At 30.8% G+C, this 24,789-nt stretch overlaps 3 protein-coding genes across 3 annotated transcripts in view; 1 reads left to right on the top strand and 2 right to left on the bottom strand.

The window, feature by feature from the left end:
* Positions 1–7,284: 7,284 nt before the first annotated feature.
* LOC140980328 (uncharacterized) lies at positions 7,285–9,076 on the top strand. Its single transcript, XM_073446087.1, has 5 exons — positions 7,285–7,560; positions 8,051–8,119; positions 8,388–8,463; positions 8,536–8,600; positions 8,782–9,076. The coding sequence occupies exons 1-5, from the start codon at positions 7,399–7,401 to the stop codon at positions 8,860–8,862; spliced, it is 453 nt and encodes a 150-aa protein (XP_073302188.1). The 5' UTR covers positions 7,285–7,398; the 3' UTR covers positions 8,863–9,076.
* Positions 9,077–17,571: 8,495 nt separating this feature from the next.
* LOC140980215 (CASP-like protein 1) lies at positions 17,572–20,981 on the bottom strand. Its single transcript, XM_073445928.1, has 3 exons — positions 20,618–20,981; positions 18,326–18,452; positions 17,572–17,968 (listed from the first exon to the last, which is right to left on the bottom strand). Exons 1-3 carry the CDS (start codon positions 20,878–20,880, stop codon positions 17,744–17,746), a joined length of 615 nt encoding a protein of 204 aa, XP_073302029.1. The 5' UTR covers positions 20,881–20,981; the 3' UTR covers positions 17,572–17,743.
* Positions 20,982–21,932: 951 nt separating this feature from the next.
* LOC140981175 (CASP-like protein 1) overlaps positions 21,933–24,789 on the bottom strand; it is a 4,832-nt gene continuing 1,975 nt past the window's right edge. The window contains exons 3-5 of the mRNA XM_073447479.1: positions 23,244–23,263; positions 22,463–22,589; positions 21,933–22,360 (exon numbers count right to left, since the gene is read on the bottom strand). Of these exons, the coding sequence (XP_073303580.1) occupies positions 22,136–22,360; positions 22,463–22,589; positions 23,244–23,263 (372 nt within the window). The 3' untranslated portion in view covers positions 21,933–22,135. The remainder of the gene's footprint in view (positions 22,361–22,462; positions 22,590–23,243; positions 23,264–24,789) is intronic.

Here is a 24,789-nt window from a genome sequence, read left to right as displayed (position 1 = left end):
AAATCATGTCAAATGAGTCAATGCACATACCAAATACAAACTCCTATTGTATATGCATATCATCTGTATGGACAACATCAATGTGTTTCACATGCTCATAAAATAAACATCTTGGGTGGTCAACACATGAAAAACACATACGTAATTATAGAGTTTGCAATAACATACTCAATTGACACACAACCACTCTGAATTATTTCATTCTAACTAGAAACTCCATGTCAATTAATTTTGACTTTGACAAGCTCCAGTTGTTCTTTAAATATAATATAGCGGCTTTATTATCACAATTGATCCTCAATGGTTTCTTAGACAAATGATCATTGCCGGTGATAAAAAAATCCGCAACTTTATTCAGAGTCCAAATATCCAACTATTTTCAAATGTCAGATCTCTAATATGTGATCATAAAATACTTAGTTCACTTTATATACTGCATAACCCGATTAATGATGAAATGTCAGGTTTCTTAAATATTCGTCCAACATTCCAATGATTTACACAATATCCAAACGGTATTCTCTATAAATTTGAATGAGATTACCCAATGATAAAATTTATATTACCACGTATGTGGATATAAACATCAATATATTCTTCTCAATGTTGAATTTCAATTTATGCACTCTCACTATAGTCAACATACAAAATTAATTTGCATATAATTTCATAATTTCATGCATACATACTATCGACGTCATTTAAAATGTTGATGATCAATTTATCAAGCTTATCAATCAAGGAACCAATACCAAACATATTTGAATTTCGAAAAATTGAAAAGTTTCATTACCATAGGATAAAGAAAAAACTTGATTTGTCCAAACATGAAGCTAAAATCAAATTTCATCTAAAAAAACAGTACAACAAAAGTGTTTTCCGAATTCAAATACTAGAAAATAAAAAACTAGTTCCTAAATAAAGCTTTTAAAAACACCAACAGTCTTATTGCCATTTTTTATAAGATGTATCTTTCATCCTCATTTGGCAACCGGCTTCTTAGGCAAACATTTCTTTGCATGTCAATTAGTGTATTTTGGACAATCCTTCTTCGCATGCACATTAGTCCTTTTGTAAAAGAAACAAGTGATCACTTTATCTTGCTTCTGTTGCTCCATATGCTATGAAGTCCCAGAATTTTTTCCTTATTGATCCATTTCTTTTTCTTATTGATGCAATTACTTTGATAGTTAGATGTCAAGTGAACACTTTCAATCACATCTTATTTCGATCTCTCCTCATCATGAACACACTGCGCAGTAAACTCATTCAAAGTCTACTTTTCTTTCTAGATATTTTAACTTATTTTGAATTGATTAAAATGCGCATGCATAAAAATCAAGGCTAATGCATGATTATGTCTTCCGAAAATTCCAACTTGAATGATTTTAGTCGAGTCACAAGATTTTACATTTATATTATGTACTTACTACCTTATGTCTATTTAACAAAATGATCTGCTAATTGAGTAAGGAATTTTTGGCATCATTTTCTTCAAAAATTGCACCTTTTATAAGATCTAGAATGAAATGTTTTATAATCATCAGATTCATGCGATTGGATTGCTCCCACATTTTCAAAAAACCTTTTTGATCAGCAGTTCTTGAACTGGTCAAAGGTGTGAGATGATTTTCCCTTGGCGCATAGTCCAAATCCATGCAGTCAAGCACTATCATAACATGCTCTTTCCATTTCTTGAAGTTTGAACAATTAAATACTAAAATATTTTTCAGATTGATAGATATAGAAGGTGTTATAACAAAATAGAACAAAAAAATAAAAATAAATTTTAGTACATGCATATATTTTAATTAAATAAATCACAAAAATAAATGCATGCAGGTGGTGGGGCCATAAAAAGTACACAACACAACATTGATATTTAGTTTTTGAACAAAAATAACAATTTGTAAGTGATATACTTAAATATCATGGTTATTAAAAATTGATAATAAATTCGACCGACAATATTCCTTTCTTTGGACCGACAACTGCATGCGTGGATAAATATAAAATTATCACATATTTAGTATCACATATTGCGTTAAAATTTGACCAGAAAATGACATTCCTTTGGGTCGATCGTTTTTCACATAAATTTAACACAATTTAATATTATATAATGTAGTTACATTATGGCTAGAAAATAATCTTCCTTCGATCTAATTAATTTTTACACAGTTTTGACACACTTTAAAACCACATAATCATGTGCTTATAATCTGACCAAAAAATAACCTTTCTTTGAGCTGATTATTTTCTGCATAGATATAAAACATTTTTTGGTCACTTATTAAGTCTGCAATCTGGCCACAAAATAGCCTTCCTTTGGGTCGACTATTTTTCGCATATATATAAATGCATTTGAAGAAGATATATTGTACCTAAAATCAGGACATAAAATAATATTATTTTGGGCCGATTATTTTCCACATATATTTAGATGCACTTTAAAATCATATATTGTTTTTGCAATTTGGCCAAAAAATATTCTTTATTTGGGCATGCTATTTTTCGCATAAATTATAACACAATTTATTTTGAACTTTAACAATATCTACTAGGGATGGCAATGGGCCGGGGCCGGGGCGGGTTTGCCATCCCCATCCCCGCGGGGATGGGGATCGCGGGGATCTCATCCCCGACCCCGCGGGGATCTCATCCCCGTCTCCGTTTGAATTTTTTTTTTTTGAAACTCTAAGTATTTATTGAATTGATACAAAAACTTTTTAATTTGACTTAAAAATTATTGATACAAAATTTCAACGACATACATAAAACTTACATAACATTAATAATCCATAGTTTAATATTCTCAAAAGAAAAAAAAAATCCATAGTTCCAATAAACTGGACTACTTGAGGCATGAATGAGAGAATGAGAATTGAGGGGTTAGGTTAGATATTTCTTTTTATTTTGTATATTATTATTATTATTATTATTATTATTATTATTATCGGGACGGGTTCATCCCCATACCCATCCCCGAATCATTGCGGGGATTTTAAAGTTATATCGTTTTGGGTTTTCCATGCGGGGACCGGAACCCGCGGGGAAAATTATATAGCTCTCCCCCGAAACGCCCCGTTTTGGGTTTTCCCTGCGGGAAAAATTTCCTTCCCTAATATCTACATATCTTAAAATCATTTTATTAACATGTAATTTAAATTTAATCAAATTCGAAATATAATATATTAATTTAACTCAAAATTTTCACAATAAAATTTAATTTACTTTAATTGGGTCAAATAAAGTATATAGACCATATATACAAGAAATAAAATATTTATACCTCATAATTATATTATTCATCAATAAGTATTTTATCGAAACAAACAAATGCGATAAAATAATGAATAATTCCATATTAATTTTATTACATGCAATTAAATTTTGAAATGGTCGAATGTAATTTCAAAAATCAGAATTGCAAATTCAAAATTGAATAAAAGGTCAAAATTCTGGTTAAAAATTGGACAATCAAAAAAAGCCTTAAATTCAACCAAAAATCCTCAAATCATACTCAAACCCCTAATCGTAACCCTAAACGTGTATCGTCGTCGCCACCTCATCCGACCATACCAGAATCCGGCGAACATTACTCATTACCGCATTGCCTCGGCCGACCACTGTATTACCTTTTTCGAACAACAATCAGCCAGAAATCGATCGCAATCGTCACAAAAACAAGCAAAGTCTCGCGAAACAGAATTTGCGAATTTCATGTCAAAATCCGATCACGTTGCGGTGGTTTTTGATCAATAGATGGTATGGGTATGAGCTACTGGAGATGGGCAATATTTTCCCTCTACAGCCGCTGCCTGAAAAGCGGCAGGAGAACATCCAATTTGCCCAAAATTCGGTTGTTTTTTTTAAAATCGAAAATAAATATGAATTTTGGATATAAACTCCGAAAATACTAGATCCCGAAAGCGTGAATTTATTTAGATCCAAAAATTAGATTTTTTTTAAAAAAAAAAACTAGATTTGAATCCAAAAATTTATAAATTGAAAAATTGCATCCGATCCGAGAATAAAAACATAATTTTTTGTTTCGATCAATCAATGAAAAAGTTATCATAATTCAACATGAACTTGACTCTGATACCACTTGTTGGAGATTTAATAAAATTAAATCTATAAATCATGTGATTAAATTCATATATCATAACATGCCAAAAATTCATGTCGAATTATCAGAAAATATAAATATTAGTAAACACGTATTCAAATCCATTGATTGACCTGCTGTTGGAGTTATGGATATTCCAAAGCAACATAGAATCAACCAATTTATTCTTGCCTTAGATGAGAGAATGTGAGAGATCTAGAATATGTGTATCATATATATTCTGTGTTATTCTCTGTGCCTCGGGAACTATAACCTTATACAACCTTAACAATCTTTTACCCATCATAGAAAATTAATCGAGCTGAGTTTCTATACATAAGGTGGATCATACCAATTTATTTAATACTTTAGAAAGCCATAATTAATTAAATCACCTTATTGAGTCCTTTATTAGATAACTCTTCCATGTACAATTAATTAAATTATGTGAGCGCACAAAATAATTTCAACATTGATCTTTGAGTTGTTGTACAGTCCAAAAGATTTAAGTTATATCATTATCATTAGATACATATTATAATTTTTGATAAAACGAGAGATGTTCAATTATATAATAATAATAAATTAAAAATATGTTCACTAACAACCCAATATATTATAATGAAATTTTACAAGGACAGGCGCCACATATATGTGCATGAAATCCTATGTAAATTTGTCGATGTGATTGAATGTATATATATATAGTGAAACTAATTTAGATACTGTTGAGTTTTGTGTATAAAAATATATTTTACCTTTTAAACGAAAAAAGTATAAAATGAAGTCTCTATGGTAAATTGTTTAAATTATTTGTTTTTCTGATCAAATTTCACATAATTTATTCCAAAATTCTCTTTCTCCCCCACTTCAATAATATTCACATGCAAATAATTTATTTAAATTTCACATGACATGCAAACACACATTACTAATTTAGATTTTGAATTATATAATAATATATATTTTTAAACAATATAAAATCTTATATGTAATANTGCTCTCATTATTAACTATGATTTTTTTAAAGAATAATATTTGATCATACAATTGATATCAGACTAAGATAATATGTTAGATCGTAATCTATGATGCGTTTGGTAGAAAGTTAATTAACACTTACAAAGTGAAAAATATTAGGATTTAAAATATGCTATTATGCAAAGTAGATGAATTTGATGGTAGTCAATAGTGGGTCTACCAAACAGGGAGTTACGATAAATTGACATTTCACAGTCATTGCAGTTGACTAGTATCTCATCCACCATCGACCCATTTGACAATTTCATTATGTTTCCCTATTTTCATGCTCAAATAACATTTACACAAACAAAATCATAGATTCTGTATGGGAGTCACCAGGTTGGCCTGTTTAGTCCCGCCAAATGATGGGTTGTGATTGGTTGCAGTCCGCCCTCCCTCTCTCGCAACCTAATATAAAAATTGACTGGGCTTTCATCCCACATTGTCAAATAAACAGGTTGAGTTGACAATTTTTTTATCCATCCACATAGCGGGTTGCAAACCAACCGTCCCGCTAACACATTTTGACAATTACTCTCATTTTTAACATACTAGTATTCCACTCGTTTGATGCACAGAGTACTATTTTGTGTAATTAATTATTAAAATTAGTAAGTATTAGTGTTTGAATAATCATTTTAAATTATTGATATAATATAATGAATATATTTAAATTTTAAATATTATATATAAAAAATTCATCTCATTTGAAAAAACATTCGTTTTTATCGTTAAATCAACTTCTTTATTTTGTTGAGTGGAAGTGTTTCTAATGAAAGAATAAGAAAAATATTTAAAAGAATATATTATTTTCTTTATCAAAATTTTAAACGATAAATAAATATTCTGCAATTAGTCAATTTTTTTCATTTATTAGATGAATAAATTTTGAATAAAAATTCTAATTATTTTGAGGACATGTTAAAAATATTTATATTAAAATTTAATTAATTAATTAATAATAATAATAATAACAACAACAACAATTTACTGACAATCATTAAAAATTCATGACAAAACTCTTTCAAAAAATTAGAAAACATAATATTGTATAAAAATTTTTATATTTTATTTAATATGATATAAAGTAGTTGGAATTAAATATAAAATAACATAAAACTAAAAATCATAATCTAAATTAAATGAAGTAATATAATCAATATGTAAACTTAATTGTAGTTTATATTTTCAAGACACATCAAACTAAATTTTTTATTATAAAAAATTGAAAATACTTCATGTTTAATTATATATTTATTTTCAAATATTTATTGTGTTAGATGAATATATTAATATTGAAAAATATTTCTTTTTATAATATTATTTTTTACGAAAAATTTCCGAACGTGACAAAAATTTGTTTATATCTATACTATTTTATTAAAGTTGAGTACATGATAGTAACTACTTAGGAAGAACACCAATTTTTTTCTTCCAATTTTACCCTTATATGATACTAATATTACACTTTTGTTTTTTGTTTTTCTTTTAAATTTCAACACACACTTTTATTTTTATTTTTTTCATTTCAACAATTCAAATATCAATTTAGTCCCTCCATAATTTGTCAAATTTGACTTTAGTCAATCGATAATGATAAAAAAGACTGTACACACATACATCGCGTGTGTAGAGTAACTAGTATATATAGATATAGATGTCTTGATGTAGGCTTTGACCCAATGATGTGAATGAGGCCCAAAACATCTCTTCCATCTCATAACTATTCATTTTTTTTACAAAAAATAAAAATAAAAAAATAATTTTGGACATAAGAGATAAATTTTTTTTAACATAAAAGAGATTTGTGCGGGAACATCAACTAGATTTCCGGGATGCTTTGTTCTGGGTCACAATTAATCGAGTTGACCCAGATCACGAACCTTAACGAGCCCCGTCACAAGTTCGGTTAATTGTAATCGTAACTGATACCGCCATAGAAAGTTATGATTAAGAGTCGAGATATTTTGAACCGTCGAAGTATAACCGATAATTTAGACTGTAATCGGAACTGAAATCGTAGCTGATACTACAAAATAAAGTTATGGTTAAGAGTCGATCTAAGTGACAATTCTAAATCGTGATCGTGTATGACTCGATGTGGGCTTTCATTAACAGTAGTGTTTTTTGACCGATTTTGAGTGTGGGCCTCTCTCTTTAGTTTCGTCCAAAACCTTTGGGCTTTCTTGGCAGCCGCCAGCCCGCAATCGATCAAAAACCAGCAAAATATCCAAGGCCGAACAACAAACGTACGGACCTTTAAGATGTGTAGCTATGGCGCCGAGAAACTCAGCGGGAGCATGGATCAATTGAGTGTCGCTGCTGGACCATCATGTGAAGGGTCTGGTGGCGTCAAGGTCACCTCCTTTTCTCAAGTGTCTGACGATGTTACCTTCCACTTTCAAATTATTCGTCTTCAGAAACAGGTTTGTTAAATTCTTGATCCTACATTTCTTTTATGATTTTGAGCTAGATTTACTTGGGTTCAATATGTTTCTTGTTGTTTCGTTTCGTTTTTCCGAATTTGTGTTGCTGCTGTGGTTTAAAGCCCTTTTATTTCCTTCGAACTTTCGTGTGGTGTTCGTGATTTTTTCCTCCGTTTTTTTTTTGTGGTTTTTCTTTGTTTGATTGTGTGCTTTGTGTCTGTACTTTGAATCTCCTCCTCGATTGGTTGGAATTCGAATGTTGCTTTTCATGCTCTAATTTTTGAGCTGCGATGCCAAATCAAAATCAGAATGGTTCATTTCTTTTTTTACAGTATGTACCCTAATAATATCGTGTTTCTTGAAAGTGAATTAAAAAAAAAAAGAAGAAGCTCAAGCTCTCGTATACATTTCTCTGTGCCTTGGAGCAAATTCTATCTATTGCTTCTGAAAATGTGCAAAACATGACCCGTTATTTATCCCTGCTCTATAGATTTATGTGTGGATTGGTTGCAATTCTGCAAAGTTTGGACACCTATACGCGGCTGCACCTACACGACAGGTTAAGTTTTGCACTCTCTACTGTTTGCAGATGGTGCTTTCTTCCTTTGCCTAGTTATTTTGATAGCAGTTCTTACAAGAGTATTCTATTGTCGGCACGTAGTATAGCATGCCGTTTCAAGATTGCAAATGAGGTTTGATTCAAAAATAATAATTTCATTGTATGATCAATAAAATTCTTGAATGCAGTCTGCAATTTTAAGTGTTGGAGTAGTTGACCATCGATCATGTTTTGCATCTTATTCTTTTCTGTTTTGGATCATGAACAGAGTGATACAATTGGTGTGACCTCTCTAATTGGAGGGACTAGTGATAACACAGGATCTGGCATTGCACGTCGATTAGGTATAGTTAAATCAACGTTATTTTACTTCGTTCTCCCCTGGTATTTTGGCTGATATGTGACTTGACTCTCAGTTCTAAAGACTGGTCTTAATATCGTACTCGCTTGTAATCTTCCAAAGAATAGCCCCATGCTTGAGGTCAGATACCTCTCTTACTCTAACTCTCCCCAATTTATGATAGTCTTGCAAGTTTTGCTTTCTAGTGGTCTTTAGTTGATAATATGACTATTTTCAAAGTTGTTCGTACTTTGTTGATCTCGTTACTGGTCCTGCTGGCATTGTCATAATTTTTTCTCGTCTTCGGTAATGGGATGTTCAGGTAAACGCTGAGAAAATCTTGGTGCAAAAGCTAATCAGCCTGGGATACACAAATCCAAAACCTAATGGACCGTCTTCATAGAGGACTTATTCTAAGAGCATATACAGATTCCGGAGTATATACGATTGGCTTCGTTTTCCCAGTATCTGTATCTCTATTAACATGTGTTTTTTAACAGTTGGCATATGTTTCGTTTTCTTTGTAACACATTTATCATAAAAACAGTCCATCATTGAGCCATCTGCTTATTTTTGTACCCATAAGTGAACTATATATAATGGTCTTCAACTCTTTACATGATGTTTTGAGAATTAGCACTGTTGAAGTTCAACTTGCGATGGTAATTTTTGTGGAGCTTTAGCAGGTTACACAGAGATTGACATAACTCCGCGGCTATTACTCAGATGTTTTTCATCAGCAACCTGTAAACGTTTAGTTCACTGAATGAAATAACCATGGAAGACGAGTCTTAGCTATCCATATGTTGGGATTGATACGCTGAAGCTGAACCGATATTTAGTTGCAGGATAAAGGCGAAATAGTTTAACTTTCGGAAGATTTTAAGTTTCGGCATGGTCATGATTATCAGTTTATCTTGCAGGATAAAGCCTTGACACATTTATGATGCATGTAAAATTTTCTATTGTGTTAGTCTTTTGGAGGAGCTAAGCAGAGTCATCTCAATCGATATCTAGCCTTAAGAGAAGATGTTAGAAAGAAATCTTCTAAAGGTACATTTTAACTCCATTAAATTGAATTTTTAAACATTGCACATCATATAAGGACAAGATCGAAAAATATGGGAGGTTACAAAAACTGGAAGCCTGTCTTGGAAATTCAAATCTCATCTGAGTGTTTGTTGTAATAGAAATATCAGCTGGTTGTTTTTCTGTTCAATAAAAACAATACTTGACATGCTCTTGTCAAGTAACTTCTTGACAACATATGTCTTATGTCATTATGCTTAATTATTGGATGTTGAATAGGTCTTTTTTGGAGGAATTCATTGCACCATCGTAAAATTTCTAAAATGATAAGAACATGTAAAATCAAATCAAATTNAAATATAAAATATCAGATGAATATTTTTACAATGGTAAAAAACACACAATTGAAAAATATTATCTTTTATCTACATAACTTATAAAATACTAAAGGAGATGTTAAATAATATATTTGTAAAATTCATAAAATGAGAACGTCCTTCTCACAAGGAAGAAAGGATGATGTATGAGTTATTCAAATATTCGAACATCCAGAAACATTTTTGTGTTATTTACATTTTAGTCATTTTACTTTTGATAACATAACTGTTTTTCTTAGTTAGTCATTTTTGAGTGTTCAATCGATCAGTTTAGCTTCTTTCCACACAAAACTTATCTGATTAACCAACTGACATTAACTTGGCCAGAATTAATAAATTCAAAGTTGTTATCTCAATCGAATTTTGGACAAACTATGGTGATTGTTTATTCAACTCTCATTCTAACCACCCGATCCTAACATAAGTTTATATATGTAATAAGTTTATTAAGAACAAGGTATTGCTTTGTTAAGGTGTATGATAATTTTATAATAATATAACAAATAACTATCTTGTTGAAAAATTATTTAAAAATGTGAAAAATATTTGTGTGGAAAATGTGAATGTTGAATGTTGAAAATTAGGTAAAATTAGGTGTTGAATATTGAAAATTAGTGTGTGATGATGTAGGTAATGATGTATTTTATTTTTGGATTATTTGTAAAAATTTTCTATAAATAGATCTCTCATTTGTGAAGAAAATCACAATTGAGTTGAGAGAAAAATATTATAAAGTGTGTAGTGTGATAATTTTGAGAGTTTGAGATTTTTACTTTTTTACCGTAAATTTTTACTTTTTCACAACACGTTATCAGCACGAAGCTCTAAAAGTCCTCCATATTTTTCCAAGCTCCGAACAGAAGAAAAAGGTAACAAAAGTAATAATATTTATTTTACTGTTATTTATTTATTGTTTATATATGTAATATATAATATAATGTTATTGTTAGAAATAATAAAAATAATTTTTTCAAAAACTTGTTATAAATCCTGGGAGGATGTTAAGACGACATCCCACACTCCCGGTAAGGGATACGACAAGTATAAAAGCCTATAAGGTTTTTTAAACAAAATAACTTATGACACCTAATTATAATAATGTGATATGATATACATAATTATTTAAATATGACTAATATTATATACACCATATTATTACCATAAAATTATACAAATACATACATTTATTTTCTTATACACCAACGGTAATAAACGGTAACAAAACGGCTAGTTTTTGCTCTATAAATACAATCTCACAAATACATTCAATCACTCCAACTTTCTCTTCTTCTCTAAAAATTATTCTTCATCAAATTTTCGAAGAAAAAAAGAAGATGGCTTTCACGAGGTTATTTTTAATTATTTTGGTTATCATACTCACCAGTCTTGTATTTATCGGAGAATATCCTCCTCGTGTGTTTTCTTTATTTTTACGAATACTTGTACTTGTTGTTTATCCATTACTTTGTATTGCAATATTCATTAACTAATAAAATGCATCGTAATTTTTAGTACCACCATGGCAAACTTGGCAAAGCTCGAATTCATCGCTCTTGATATTACTGGGAAAAACTATATGCCATGGACTCTTGATGTAGAAATGCATCTTGAGTCATTGGGTCTAAGCGAGACCATTAAAGAAAATGGTATATCTTCATCACAAGAAAAAGCAAAAGCTATAATATTTTTACGACGACACCTTGATGAAGGTTTAAAATGTGAATATCTCATCGAAAAAGATCCCATGGCTCTGTGGAAAGGATTAAAAGAGAGATTTGAACATATAAGGGAAGTTATACTTCCGACCGCCCGTGATGAATGGAATATGTTAAGATTCCAAGACTTTAAAAAAGTCAGTGATTACAATTCAGCGATGTATAGAATAATCTCGCAGTTAAAATTTTGTGGACATGAGGTTACAGAATCGGAAATGCTTGAAAAAACATTTTCCACGTTTCACGCATCAAATATAACACTACAGCAACAATATAGAGTGCGTGGATTTGCGAGATATTCTGAACTCATCGCCTGTCTTCTTGTGGCGGAAAAGAACAACGAGCTATTAATGAGAAATCATCAGTCCCGACCCACTGGATCAACAGCATTTCCAGAAGTAAATGCTGTAAGTAAAAATGAATTTAAACCTGGAAACCAAAATCAAATTCAAAGACAAGGTTTTGGTCGAGGTCGAGGTCGAGGTCGAGGTCGTGGACGTGGACGTGGACGAGGAAGTGGTCGTGGTCGTGGACGCGGCCGTGGTTTTGAAAATAATCGAGATAGTTATTTCTATAACTCATCTCAAAATAACGTCCCAAACCATCCACAGAAAAGGCATCAAGAAAACATGAGTGTTAATGAAAATCACTCGAAAAGATTTGAAAGTTCTTGTTTCAGATGCGGTACTCCAGGACATTGGTCTCGTATTTGTCGAGCCCCTGAGCATCTTTGCAAACTTTATAAAGAATCGATAAAGGGGAAAGAAAAGGAGACCAACTTCACTGAGCGAAGTGACCGTTTGAGTGATTCAACTCATTTTGATGCTGCTGATTTTATGAATGATTTCTCTGGAAATGATCAATATGTTGGTGGGATAGAAATGAACAATATTGATGCTGCAGATTTTCTCAATGATTTCTCTGAAAATGAACAATATAGTGGTAGAATATAAATGTACAATAATTTATTTTTCATGTATTTATATGATAATGTTTTATTGTACAATTATGATATGTGTTATATTTAAATATGTATTGTCATTAATTTTTTTTCATTGCATATTTTTTGAAGTTCAAATATGGAAAATGCTATGAGCAAAGCTGAAGTTTGCATACCCGATAGTGGTACAACGCACACTATCCTCCGAGATAAAAGATATTTCTTGGAACTAAAACCAACAAAAACAACGGTGAATACAATATCAGGTCCTGTAGACTTGATTAAAGGATGTGGTAAAGCACAATTTTTGTTACCTAATGGTACAAAATTTTTGATCAATGATGCTTTATATTCACCACAATCGAAAAGAAATTTGTTGAGTTTTAATGATATATATTCCCATGGGTATGATACTCAAACAATGAATGAAGGGAATGAGAAATATATGTGTCTTACCACATATAAATCAGGAAAGAAATATGTGATTGAAAAACTACCAATGCTCCCTACTGGATTGCATTATACACATATACGTCCCATTGAATCAAACATGGTAATTGATAATTCTTCAATATTAACCAATTGGCATGATCGATTAGGACATCCTGGTTCAACAATGATGCGAAGAATTATAGAAAATACACATGGTCATCCATTGAAAGACCAGAAGATCTTTCAGAATAATAAGTTTCAATGTAAAGCATGTTCTCTTGGAAAACTTATTATAAGACCATCACCAGCCAAAATCCAAACTGAATCACCAATGTTTCTTGAACGTATTCAGGGTGATATTTGTGGACCAATCCATCCACCATGTGGACCATTCAGATACTTTATGGTATTGATTGATGCCTCCAGCAGATGGTCACATGTATGTTTATTGTCAACTCGAAATGTTGCATTTGCAAGATTACTTGCTCAAATAATAAAATTGAGGAATCAATTTCCCGATTATACAATCAAGAAAATTAGACTTGATAATGCTGGTGAATTTACTTCCCAGACTTTCAATGATTATTGTATGTCTATGGGAATCATTGTTGAGCATCCTGTTGCTCATGTACATACTCAAAATGGATTGGCTGAATCATTGATTAAACGTCTGCAAATGATTGCTAGACCAATGATTATGAAAACAAAGCTCCCTATTTCTATATGGGGACATGCAATTTTACATGCTGCTTCATTAATTCGCATCAGACCAAGTGCATATCATAAATACTCCCCATTGCAGCTTGCATTTGGTAAAGAACCAGACATTTCTCATCTGAGAATTTTTGGATGTATGGTGTATGTGCCTATTGCACCACCTCAACGAAAGAAAATGGGACCTCAAAGAAAGATTGGAATTTATATTGGTTATGATAGTCCATCGATCATTCGATATCTTGAACCACAGACAGGCGACGTGTTCACAGCACGTTTTGCTGATTGTCATTTTAATGAGGAAATCTTCCCAATGTTAGGGGGAGAACAGAAACATACCGAAAAAGAAATTACATGGTATGTATCATCATTGTTACATCTGGATCCAAGAACAAAACAATGTGAAAAAGATGTACAGCAAATTGTGCACTTGCAAAGAATAGCAAATCAAATACCAGATGCATTTGCAGACACAAAAGGGGTAACTAAATCATATATACATGCTGCAAATGCCCCTGCTCGAATTGAAATTCCGAAGAAACAAATTGAAGATAGTCATGATGTCATTAAACGCCTGAAGCGTGGAAGGCCAGTTGGTTCCAAGGATAAAAATCCTCGAAAAAGAAAATTCATAGAGAAACACAATGATCACAAAATAGAGAATGATGTTCCTGAAGAAACACATAATGATCACAAAATAGAGAATGATGTTCCTGAAGAAACACATGATGATGAAAATGTTTTGTCAGAACCACAAACTGACGAGAATCATGAAATCTCTATCAATTATATTAATACTGGAAAAATATGGAACCGAAAAGATATAGAAGAAATTGATGATATATTTTCTTATAATGTGGCAATCGACATCATAAATGATAATGAAGATCATGAACCAAAATCTTTTGGTGAATGTAAAAATCGGCAGGATTGGATAAAATGGAAAGATGCCATCCAGGTTGAATTGGATTCGCTAAATAAACGTAATGTTTTTGGACCTATAGTCCTTACACCTGAAGGTGTAAAACCTGTTGGATACAAATGGGTTTTTATTCGAAAGCGAAATGAGAAAAATGAAATAGTAAGATATAAAGCTCGACTTGTTGCACAAGGTTTTTCTCAAAGGCCTGGAATTGATTATGAAGAAACGTATTCTCCTGTGATGGATGCAATTACGTTTCGGTATTTGATTAGCTTGGCAGTATCTGAAAATTTAGAAATGCGTCTTATGGATGTTGTTACAGCCTACTTATATGGATCACTTGATAGTAATATATATATGAAAATCCCTGAAGGATTTAAGATGCCTGAAGCACAAAGTTCAAAACCCAGAGAATGTTATTCTGTGAAATTACTAAGATCATTATATGGGTTGAAGCAATCCGGCAGAATGTGGTATAATAGGCTAAGTGATCACTTGATGAAAAAGGGATATGTAAATAATTCAATATGCCCTTGTGTTTTCATTAAGAAAACAACATCCGGATGCGTAATTATTGCTGTATATGTTGATGATTTAAACATCATTGGAACAAATAAGGAAATTCAAGAAGTTGTGTCATACTTGAAAGAAGAATTTGAAATGAAGGATCTTGGAAAAACCAAGTATTGTCTGGGTTTACAAATTGAACAAAAAGAATGTGGAATATTTGTTCACCAGACAAATTATACAGAAAAGATCCTTAAACGTTTTAATATGGACAAATCAAATCCTTTAAGTACTCCAATGGTTGTTAGATCATTAAACATAGAAAAGGATCCATTCCGTCCATGTGAAGATGATGAAGATATTCTTGGTCCAGAAGTACCATATCTAAGTGCTATCGGTGCCCTTATGTATCTTACAAATTGTACAAGGCCTGATATATCTTTTGCCGTAAATTTATTGGCAAGATTTAGCACATATCCAACAAAGAGACATTGGAACGGAATTAAACATATATTCCGTTATCTACGAGGAACGACAGACTTGGGACTTTTGTATTCAAAAGATGCTAATCCAAGTATAATTGGTTATGCCGATGCTGGATACTTATCTGATCCACACAAAGCACGTTCTCAAACTGGATATGTATTTACTCGTGGAGGCACTGCAATTTCTTGGCGTTCACAGAAACAAACACTTGTAACAACTTCATCAAATCATGCCGAGATTATTGCACTACATGAAGCAAGCCGTGAATGTGTGTGGTTAAAATCAATGACTCAACATATCCAAATCTCATGCGGATTATCATTCGACGAGAAGCCTGTGATACTATATGAAGATAATGCTGCATGTGTTGCTCAAATGAAAGAAGGATACATAAAAAGCGACAGAACTAAACATATTCCTCCTAAGTTCTTCGCATTCACCAAGGAGCTTGAGAAGAATAAATGTATTGATGTTCGTCACATTCAATCAAGTGAAAACTCATCAGATCTCTTCACAAAGGCACTTCCTACGACAATATTCAGAAAACACATATATAATATTGGGATGCGCAATCTACGAAATTTGTGAAGAATTGTTCGTGTCAACATGAGGGGGAGTTTACGTGACTGCACTCTTTTTCCCTTACTATGGTTTTTATCCCAATGGGTTTTTCCTAGTAAGGTTTTTAACGAGGCAGTATAAAAACACGTAATGTATACAATCATTATGATCATCATCACAAGGGGGAGTGTTGAAAAATTATCTAAAAATGTGAAAAATATTTGTGTGGAAAATGTGAATGTTGAATGTCGAAAATTAGGTAAAATTAGGTGTTGAATGTTGAAAATGAGTGTGTGATGATGTAGGTAATGATGTATTTTATTTTTGGATTATTTGTAAAAATTTTCTATAAATAGATCTCTCATTTGTGAAGAAAATCACAATTGAGTTGAGAGAAAAATATTATAAAGTGTGTAGTGTGATAATTTTGAGAGTTTGAGATTTTTACTTTTTTACCGTAAATTTTTACTTTTTCACAACATATCTCAATTATTTGGTATCTTAAAATTATATTCAAATATTTAACATCTAAATCATGGAATAAAATAGCTTTGATAAGTTTGGATAGTGGAGTTTTCAATTTGAAACATATAATGAAATAACATATAAACAGGATGTTAGACGAGATTATTGTGAATTATGATGGAAGCAACCACAATATATATTAATGAAAATATTTATTTTTTATTCAATTTTGAGGGGAAAAAAACGTGTTAACAGGAGAAACAATCCACATTTTTAAAAGATTTCAATTGAAGCATATTTGTAAATGAGTGATACTCATTGAACAAACATCAACTAAAATTGTTTAATATTTAGGTATCAAGTGTTGACAAGTAAGGCTGATCATGATTTTCAATAGCCGTATAGAATCAAAATCAGAACTAACAAATTGAAAAATAGGATAAAAATTGAAAAATATTATAAGTTTTGTTGAAGGTAATGAGAGACTCTAAGGATATTTATTAAAATAATGATATATATTTGAACATTTATATAGAGATATTAGAGTTTTCATTTTGGAAAATTATAAATGAAAACATAATATTTTTTTAATAAGTCTACACATACAAGAAGTTCATCAAGAAGAAAAACTATATTTGTTAAGGTTGATGATAATTTGATAATAAAATTTGAAATAAATATCTCAATTATTTAGTATTATTATTTTCTTTAAATTTAAAATAATAAAATTTTATTTCATACCGTCGTCGAAAATGTTAGAAATTGGAATTGGAACAATATCCAAACGATTTTGTTTTGGTTTTGAGTTTAATTAAATATGGAATCTTCGGTTTTGGAAACCATGTATAACGGTGGAATCCTAGCTCGATACCATGTTAAGATTGGAACTTGGACTTAACTCAACTCAGTATTTTATCCAACCGATGTGGAACAATTACCCGTTTGCGTAACGAAAGTTTACGCCTATTAAAACTGGACAATCCATTAGTTTAATCAAAGTCAATGATACATATTCAACAAATATAGCACAATAAACATACAGATTCTAGTTCTTAGTTTATCAACTGCACAATAAACACAATATAAATACACGCGCGTGCACACACAGACAGAACATGTTCCATTGTTCGGCCACCCTATTTCGGAATTTTCTTGGACAAGGAGTAAACAGAGAGCAAAACAAGCAACACGAGCACGATGGATCCGAACAAGGAAATGGCGACAGAAGCTCCAACGTGCCTGCAGAACTTACCGTACACGTTGCACACTTTCATCCAACCAACATGGGAATTGCCCTTCAAACCTATGTAAGCCACTCCACCGGATGCTCCAGTTGCTGAAGCCACAATTCCTAGCAGCAGCTGCAACACACAAATTAAACATCGTCACTTTTGCTGCATTTAATATTTCCTCAAAAATTTTTTATATATAGATTCGTTTTTATAACTAATGCACTGAGTCCGCGGAAGGCCCGTATAAGCCAAACTCGACAAAATACACGTTATCAACTATCTCGTATTCATACTCGTCCTAAGAGAATATACCACTCAAATTACCATGTCCATATAATCCAAACTCGACACAATAAACGTTGTTATCAACTATCTCGTATTCATACTCGTCTTAACAGAATATACAACTCAAATTATCGAGTATATCGATTGTAACATCTTATAAACTTTTCGAACTTCAGTGAAGCTATATGTAACAAAACTTACCACATCGAGTATGATCAAATGAGACAGCGCCTTTGTGAAGCAGCCAGGCTTGAGGAGAGAGTAGAAGGATAATAGAGTGGAGAAAATAGCGTAAAAGCCTGTAACTGAGAGTGCTGCTACTAAGTATCTGCACGAAGAATAGTTTCTCTAATTTAGTGATGCAGTAATTTAAAATTATATTAGTCCATATTTTTAAATATTTATTTAAGAATTATATTATAAACATATATTTATATATATCATACGACATTAATACTTTTTGTAATGTAACTTGTCATTGATCAATTAAATATTTTAGTCCACGAAATGCATTTTTTTCCTTGTTTTTAATTTCTTCATCGAAATGGAAACGTAGCATCGGATACCGAAAGATATTGACATGACATTCCGATTAAAAATAAAAAAAAATACAAATTAGTAAACTGAATTAATGAGTTGATAAAAAAACATAACTAAAAATAAAAATACAGGAATATCAATCAATCAATTTAAGGGTCCCCCCTATCGAAGACTAATTTTTGCGTAGAAAGTTGGAGTAAGTCCAAAATTTATTTGCGATATTTTTGGGAATATGTGTCCTGAATGTTGTGGTCTTTTCATTTCATGTGATGACAATATTTTTTAGTGCAATAAAGTTTATATTGATTATTGAGGAGAAAAGTACTTGATTTAAGCAGCAGCAGCAGCATTAAAAATCTATATATTAGGAATCCGTATTATTTCTATGTTTCTGTTTCAAGAATTCTTAAAATTCATTGTATATCTTATTTTCTTCAGTATTACTGGCTGATAAACTATTATTATTATTATTATATTCCTAGTAATAAATTGATACGTTTGAGCTCGATTCATATTCTAAATGAGTGAACTGAATTCAAGCTCAAAACAAGTAATTAATTATATATAATTAGTAAGATGTAAATATAATATAATTAATTTAAAATCTAGATAAAATAAACATTTAAGATTCGAACTCAACATAGTAATTAAGCTACATAAGTTTGGAGCTAAATTAAATAATTATGAGCTGGTGAATTATATATAATTGGACATTGAATAATTAGTGGCAGCCACAAAATGAAGATTGTCAAAGATTTAATAAATCTTTTGTGGAAATTTCGCATCACCAACTCTTCTGAATAGTAACTAATCAAATTATTGAATCTTTCCTTTTTTTTAGACATAAATCAAAATTTCTGTCAATAGTTTAGGATGAAAATATCATTTATCATCCTATGAAAGTAAAAAAGCATAAAACCTTGTGTGCTTGATATGCAAGTGTTCGAAAATACACCTAAACTTATAAATGGATAAAAACAATCATAAACATATATATAAAAATGAGCTCACGTGGGTAACTCCCGTCTCATATAACTATAATTATAGTTGAAATCATTTAAGAGTGTATAGTTGAAATCATTTAAGAGTGTCAATTCAGATGGGTTGGGTCAGATTAAACAATAGTATTATTTAAAAAATAAAAAATGTTCAAAATAAATATTAAATTATGAAAATTTATGATATAAATATTCAATAAATAATTTTTCAGACATACAATATATAAAAAAATAGATAATATTTATTAATTATATGTTTTTTAAAAAAATAAAAATTTTCGGATCAACCGAACCCAACCTGATCATTTTTTTTCGGATCAGCTATCGGGTCCCGGGTCAAACCCGAACCTGAAAACCATAAACCCAAACCTGATATTTTTCTGATTGAACCGTATCGGGTTGGTGGATCGTGTTTGATGACACCCTAAAATCATGGGATGATTTGATCGGAATCAATGGTTTTTCCATGTTATATTTTTGGTCTTGTAACTCAATGTTTTTCCCGTCATCATTTTCCGACATATTATAGATTTCTAAAAAAAAAGGGCCAAATTTGAAAAAAAAAATGCAAATTAGAGAATTTTATGCTCAAATTTTAAAAACACAAGGTTATAAATGACCCTTTATTTTACTATGGGGATTTTATGTTCTTTTTGACTTCCACAAGGTAACAAATGATATTTTCCATGGTTTAGCAGATACAATGCAGGGTATATGAGAGGATTTCATTCTGTACTTCAGTTATAATCTAAAAATACTGAACTCTATTATTTTTTTAGAATAAACTATAAATCGAAAACAAAAAAATTCGAATGTTCTGATATATTTAAATTGAATATAATTTTTTTAAAAAAAACAACGTATAAACTGTCAAAATATACAGAGATTTACATACTACACACAGTTAAAAATATGATTAAACTCCGCATGCATGTTTAGATGAAATAGAACTTACATAAGAGCTGGGGAATGATTAAATTTGGCAGTCCTTGTGACCAACATTGGAAATGGAGGAAACATGAATCCCTTCGTTTGCTTGCTAGTAACAAGCACCACAACAGCCACAAGTGCCGAAGCAAACAACAAGAACCTCAACACAACCTCAACCAAAGAAAAGTACTTGGTAGCCACAGCATCTGCCGAGGTTTTCGCTTCCGACGGTGGTTCAGCCTTCTCGTGCTCTAGCGCCACCTTTTCCACTGTCACTGTGCTGGCCATGGAAATATATCTGTGTTTGTTGTTTTTAATGATTTATTTCAGACAAACTTTCGTTGGGTAATATAATATAAGTTTAAGAGTGAAAGATGTTATGTTTATAGGATAAGAATATGTGTGGTATTATGTAGAAAGATGGGGTGTTTAATTGGTTGGAGTTTCTTATACGGTAAGCTGATGTGTAGGATCGAACACATGTAGCTCTATCAATTGTTATAGTCAGTCGTAATGGTTTATTCTTATAATATTTTAAATGAAAATAAAATATTTTTATAATTTTAAAAAGGTATTGTGGGTACGGTCGCATCAAAATTAGTTAGTCTAGATGCTATTTTTTACACACAAACTTTGTTTTCTCTCTTGCTATCCACCCTGTTTTCGTGCAACTTGCCAAAATGACACAATCGTTGTAATTTAGTGAGTATTATATATGTGAACAAGAACCAATCATAAACATGACTTAATAGTCACATTTTGGCTTATAATCTTTTGCATAGACATATTAAAATTCCACACTAATCATCCCACAATAATCACGTCTGTTTAACTCACTTTTCAAATCGTTTTTGCCTTAATCCATATATGAAGTTTGCAACACCAGTTATATGTTAAGGTTGATGCAAGAGAACACCCGTGTTTCGCGGGCTGCTGGATTCGGAGCATGACAGTAACTGCAATTTTGCATAATCTTATCGTGCTAAATATTTAAAAGTTAACGAAAATGATTTATTTTAAACCATTATCTTGTCTAATTTTGGGTTTCGGTTCATTAAGTTTTCAAATTTTGGTTTGGTACATTAACTATTAATTTTCGATGTAATGTCATCATCATTTTCTGATGTCACATCAGCAATTAGACAAAAATACCCGAAAATCAATAGTTAATGTACCAAAACCAAACTACGAAAATTTATTGGACCAAAACCCAAAATTGAATAAGAACCAAAAAAACCGGTTTCACCTAAAAATTATTGAGCACGTTAATGAAGTGTGAATTAAAGCTTGATATTCCTTGTATCATAACTGATTAAGCAGTTTCCACACATTTTGTCTGATTAATGAAAATTTACACTCATTAAAACTGCACAATTCAGTCCAAGCTAGTACACGAATCATGATACATCAACAAATATATAGAACAAATAAATTAAAAATACAATTAATTCTAGTTCTTTTCATTCATCAACTCCACAAGAAACACATCTAAATATGCACTCACACACACACACACACACAACATGTTCGATTATTCGCGACCCTATTTCGGTATTTTCTTGGACAAGGCGTAGACGGACAGCAAAACAAGCAACACGAGCACGATGGATCCGAACAAGGAGACCGCCACAGAAGCTGCAATGTGCCTGCAGAACTTATCGTATATGTTGCACACTTTCATCCAGCCAGCATGGGAGTTGCCCTTCAAACCTATGTAAGCTACTGCACCGGCAGCTCCAGTTGCTGAAGCCACGATTCCCAACATCAGCTGCAAACCAAAACATCTTCAAATTTGGTGCATTCATCCATTTCCAAGAATTTTTAAACATCTCATCAAGAAAATAACTAGTAAATGTGTAACAAAACTTACCACGTCGAGTATGACAAAATGAGACAGTGCTTTTGTAAAGCAACCAGGCTTGAGAAGGGAGCAGAAGGATATCAGAGTGGAGATGATGGCATAGAAACCTGTCACTGACAGTGCTGCTACAAAGTATCTACATTGATAATAGTATATTTCTAAATTAGTGTTACAAAAAAAAATATAAAGATGGACAATTATCAGTATATGAGGGTAAACCCGTATAATAAATATATAAATATGTGATGCACCTAGTGACGGAGCCACATACATGCATACACAGTAGCCCAATTTTTATTTATTTTAAATTTATATGTAAATTTTGTATAATTTTGGAATAATATGATATTAGTTCGGGTAGATCAATTTAAAATATTAAAAGATTATATAGTTTAAAATTCTAATCCGGGCAGAGCCATATTCCTGACTCCGCCATGCACCATTAAAAAAACACAAAAACTCTTGTGAGACTGTCTCACGGATCAATTTCGTGTGTCGAATATCTTATTTGACTCATCTATGAAAAAATATTATTTTTTATGCTAAGAGTATTACTTTTTATTATGAATATTGGTAGGATTGACCCGTCTCACAAATAAAAATTCGTGAGACCGTCTCACAAAATACATACTCTTAAAATAACGTCCTGTGAGCGTTTAGAAACGGCCGGTCTGCGTCTGCGACTTACTTTGGAATTACTGAATTGATTGAAGCATGGCTATTATTATATTGAAATTTATTATTTTATATGACCATAGAAAGAATACAGGTAGGTAATAAATGATCATACAGTTGAACTGGATTCATATTCTTATATAAAATTAAGCGCTGTAAAATAAATTAATTGAAGAAAGAAGCGAGATGTAACTTTATTTGAAATAATTTTAAATTCAAAACAAAATAATAAATAAATGAACATTTATTATTTAAGCAGCTGGACTCAATTAGCTACGTAAACTTGTATCTTAACAAATCATTATGAAATGGTAAAGTGGCTTTGCAGTTTGAATAAGTCAGAAATTTCGCGATGCTTTTGTGGATTTATCCCACCATTAATGACTTTTCTGCACAGTAACTAATCAAATTATGGGCTTTTTAACTGTTTACCGTATATTTTCTAAAAATTTAATAGAATAAAGTAAAAAAAAATTTTTTTAACAAACTAATGTGTCGCGCTTCTTCAAGAGACGTGACTTTCAATTTTTTTTTAAAAAAAACAAGTCACGTCATATGAGATGGCGTGACTTGCTTATTATTTTTTTAAAAAAAAGCAAGTCACGTCATCTCATATGGCGTGACTTGCGTTATTATTTTTTTAAAAAAAGTAAGTCACGCTCTTACCTTTTTTTTAAAAAAAAATAATAGTACAAGTGACATGTTTAAATTATTTCAGAGTTGCACGTCTCCGCACATGTATTAAAAGCTGCAATAACATAACTTTAATAATTTCGAATTCATTATAATATTATAAATTTTACTCTATAAATTGAATACTTGATTGACTCATTTCTCCTTTTATATTTTTCATCGGTAAGTTCTCGTAAATGTTTGAATTTATTTTTTCACTTCCTGCAAATTTTTAATAATTTGATTTTTTTTGGTTTTGCAGGTTCATTTTAGTTTCAACTTATATTAAATTTATGTATACTAACATAAATTATTCTGTTAAATATAAAAGTTATAAATGAAATTATTATTAATGTTAGACTAATTTTGTCGTGTTATTTATTTTTTTTTCAATTTTAATTATTAGGTGATTTTTTTAGTTATTACTAATTTTTGTAAAGAAATTTGAAAATCGTTCTGAGCCTTATTCATGAATAGGTATTTATAGATAAATTTGATTTTTTTATAAACTTTTGATAAATTTTCATTATCATTATTATTTTTTTAAAAAAATGTTTAAAAAATTTATGTTATATGCTATTTTTTTCCGTTGGTATTATTGTTTTATAATAATTATATAATTGTATAGTATGATAATAATAATTTTAAATTTATTTGTTTATGTATATATTTGTTTCACATTTAATGTAAAAGATTATTTGTAAAATAAAAAATAAAATCACATAGTTTTTTGTTTAAAAAAAATACACTATCTCATATAATTATGAGATACAATAAAAAAATGTTTAATGATTTATTGTATTAATCCTAATAATTTGATGGTGAAATGAAAATATATGTGAGTTGGCATAATTTTTTTAAAAAAAAGGAAACGAAAAAAAAGGAAGTCATGGAAGTCACGCCTACCGAGTAGACGTGACTTTTTTTTTTATAATAAGAAAATTTATATTATTGGTGTAAAATAAATTAATCGTTATACTAATTTTTTT

Source organism: Primulina huaijiensis, chromosome 7 (genome assembly GCF_012295235.1).
Source record: "Primulina huaijiensis isolate GDHJ02 chromosome 7, ASM1229523v2, whole genome shotgun sequence".
Taxonomy (NCBI): Eukaryota; Viridiplantae; Streptophyta; class Magnoliopsida; order Lamiales; family Gesneriaceae; genus Primulina; species Primulina huaijiensis.
The sequence above is the reverse complement of the archived record's forward strand: the minus strand, read 5'-3'. Positions and strand labels throughout refer to the sequence as shown.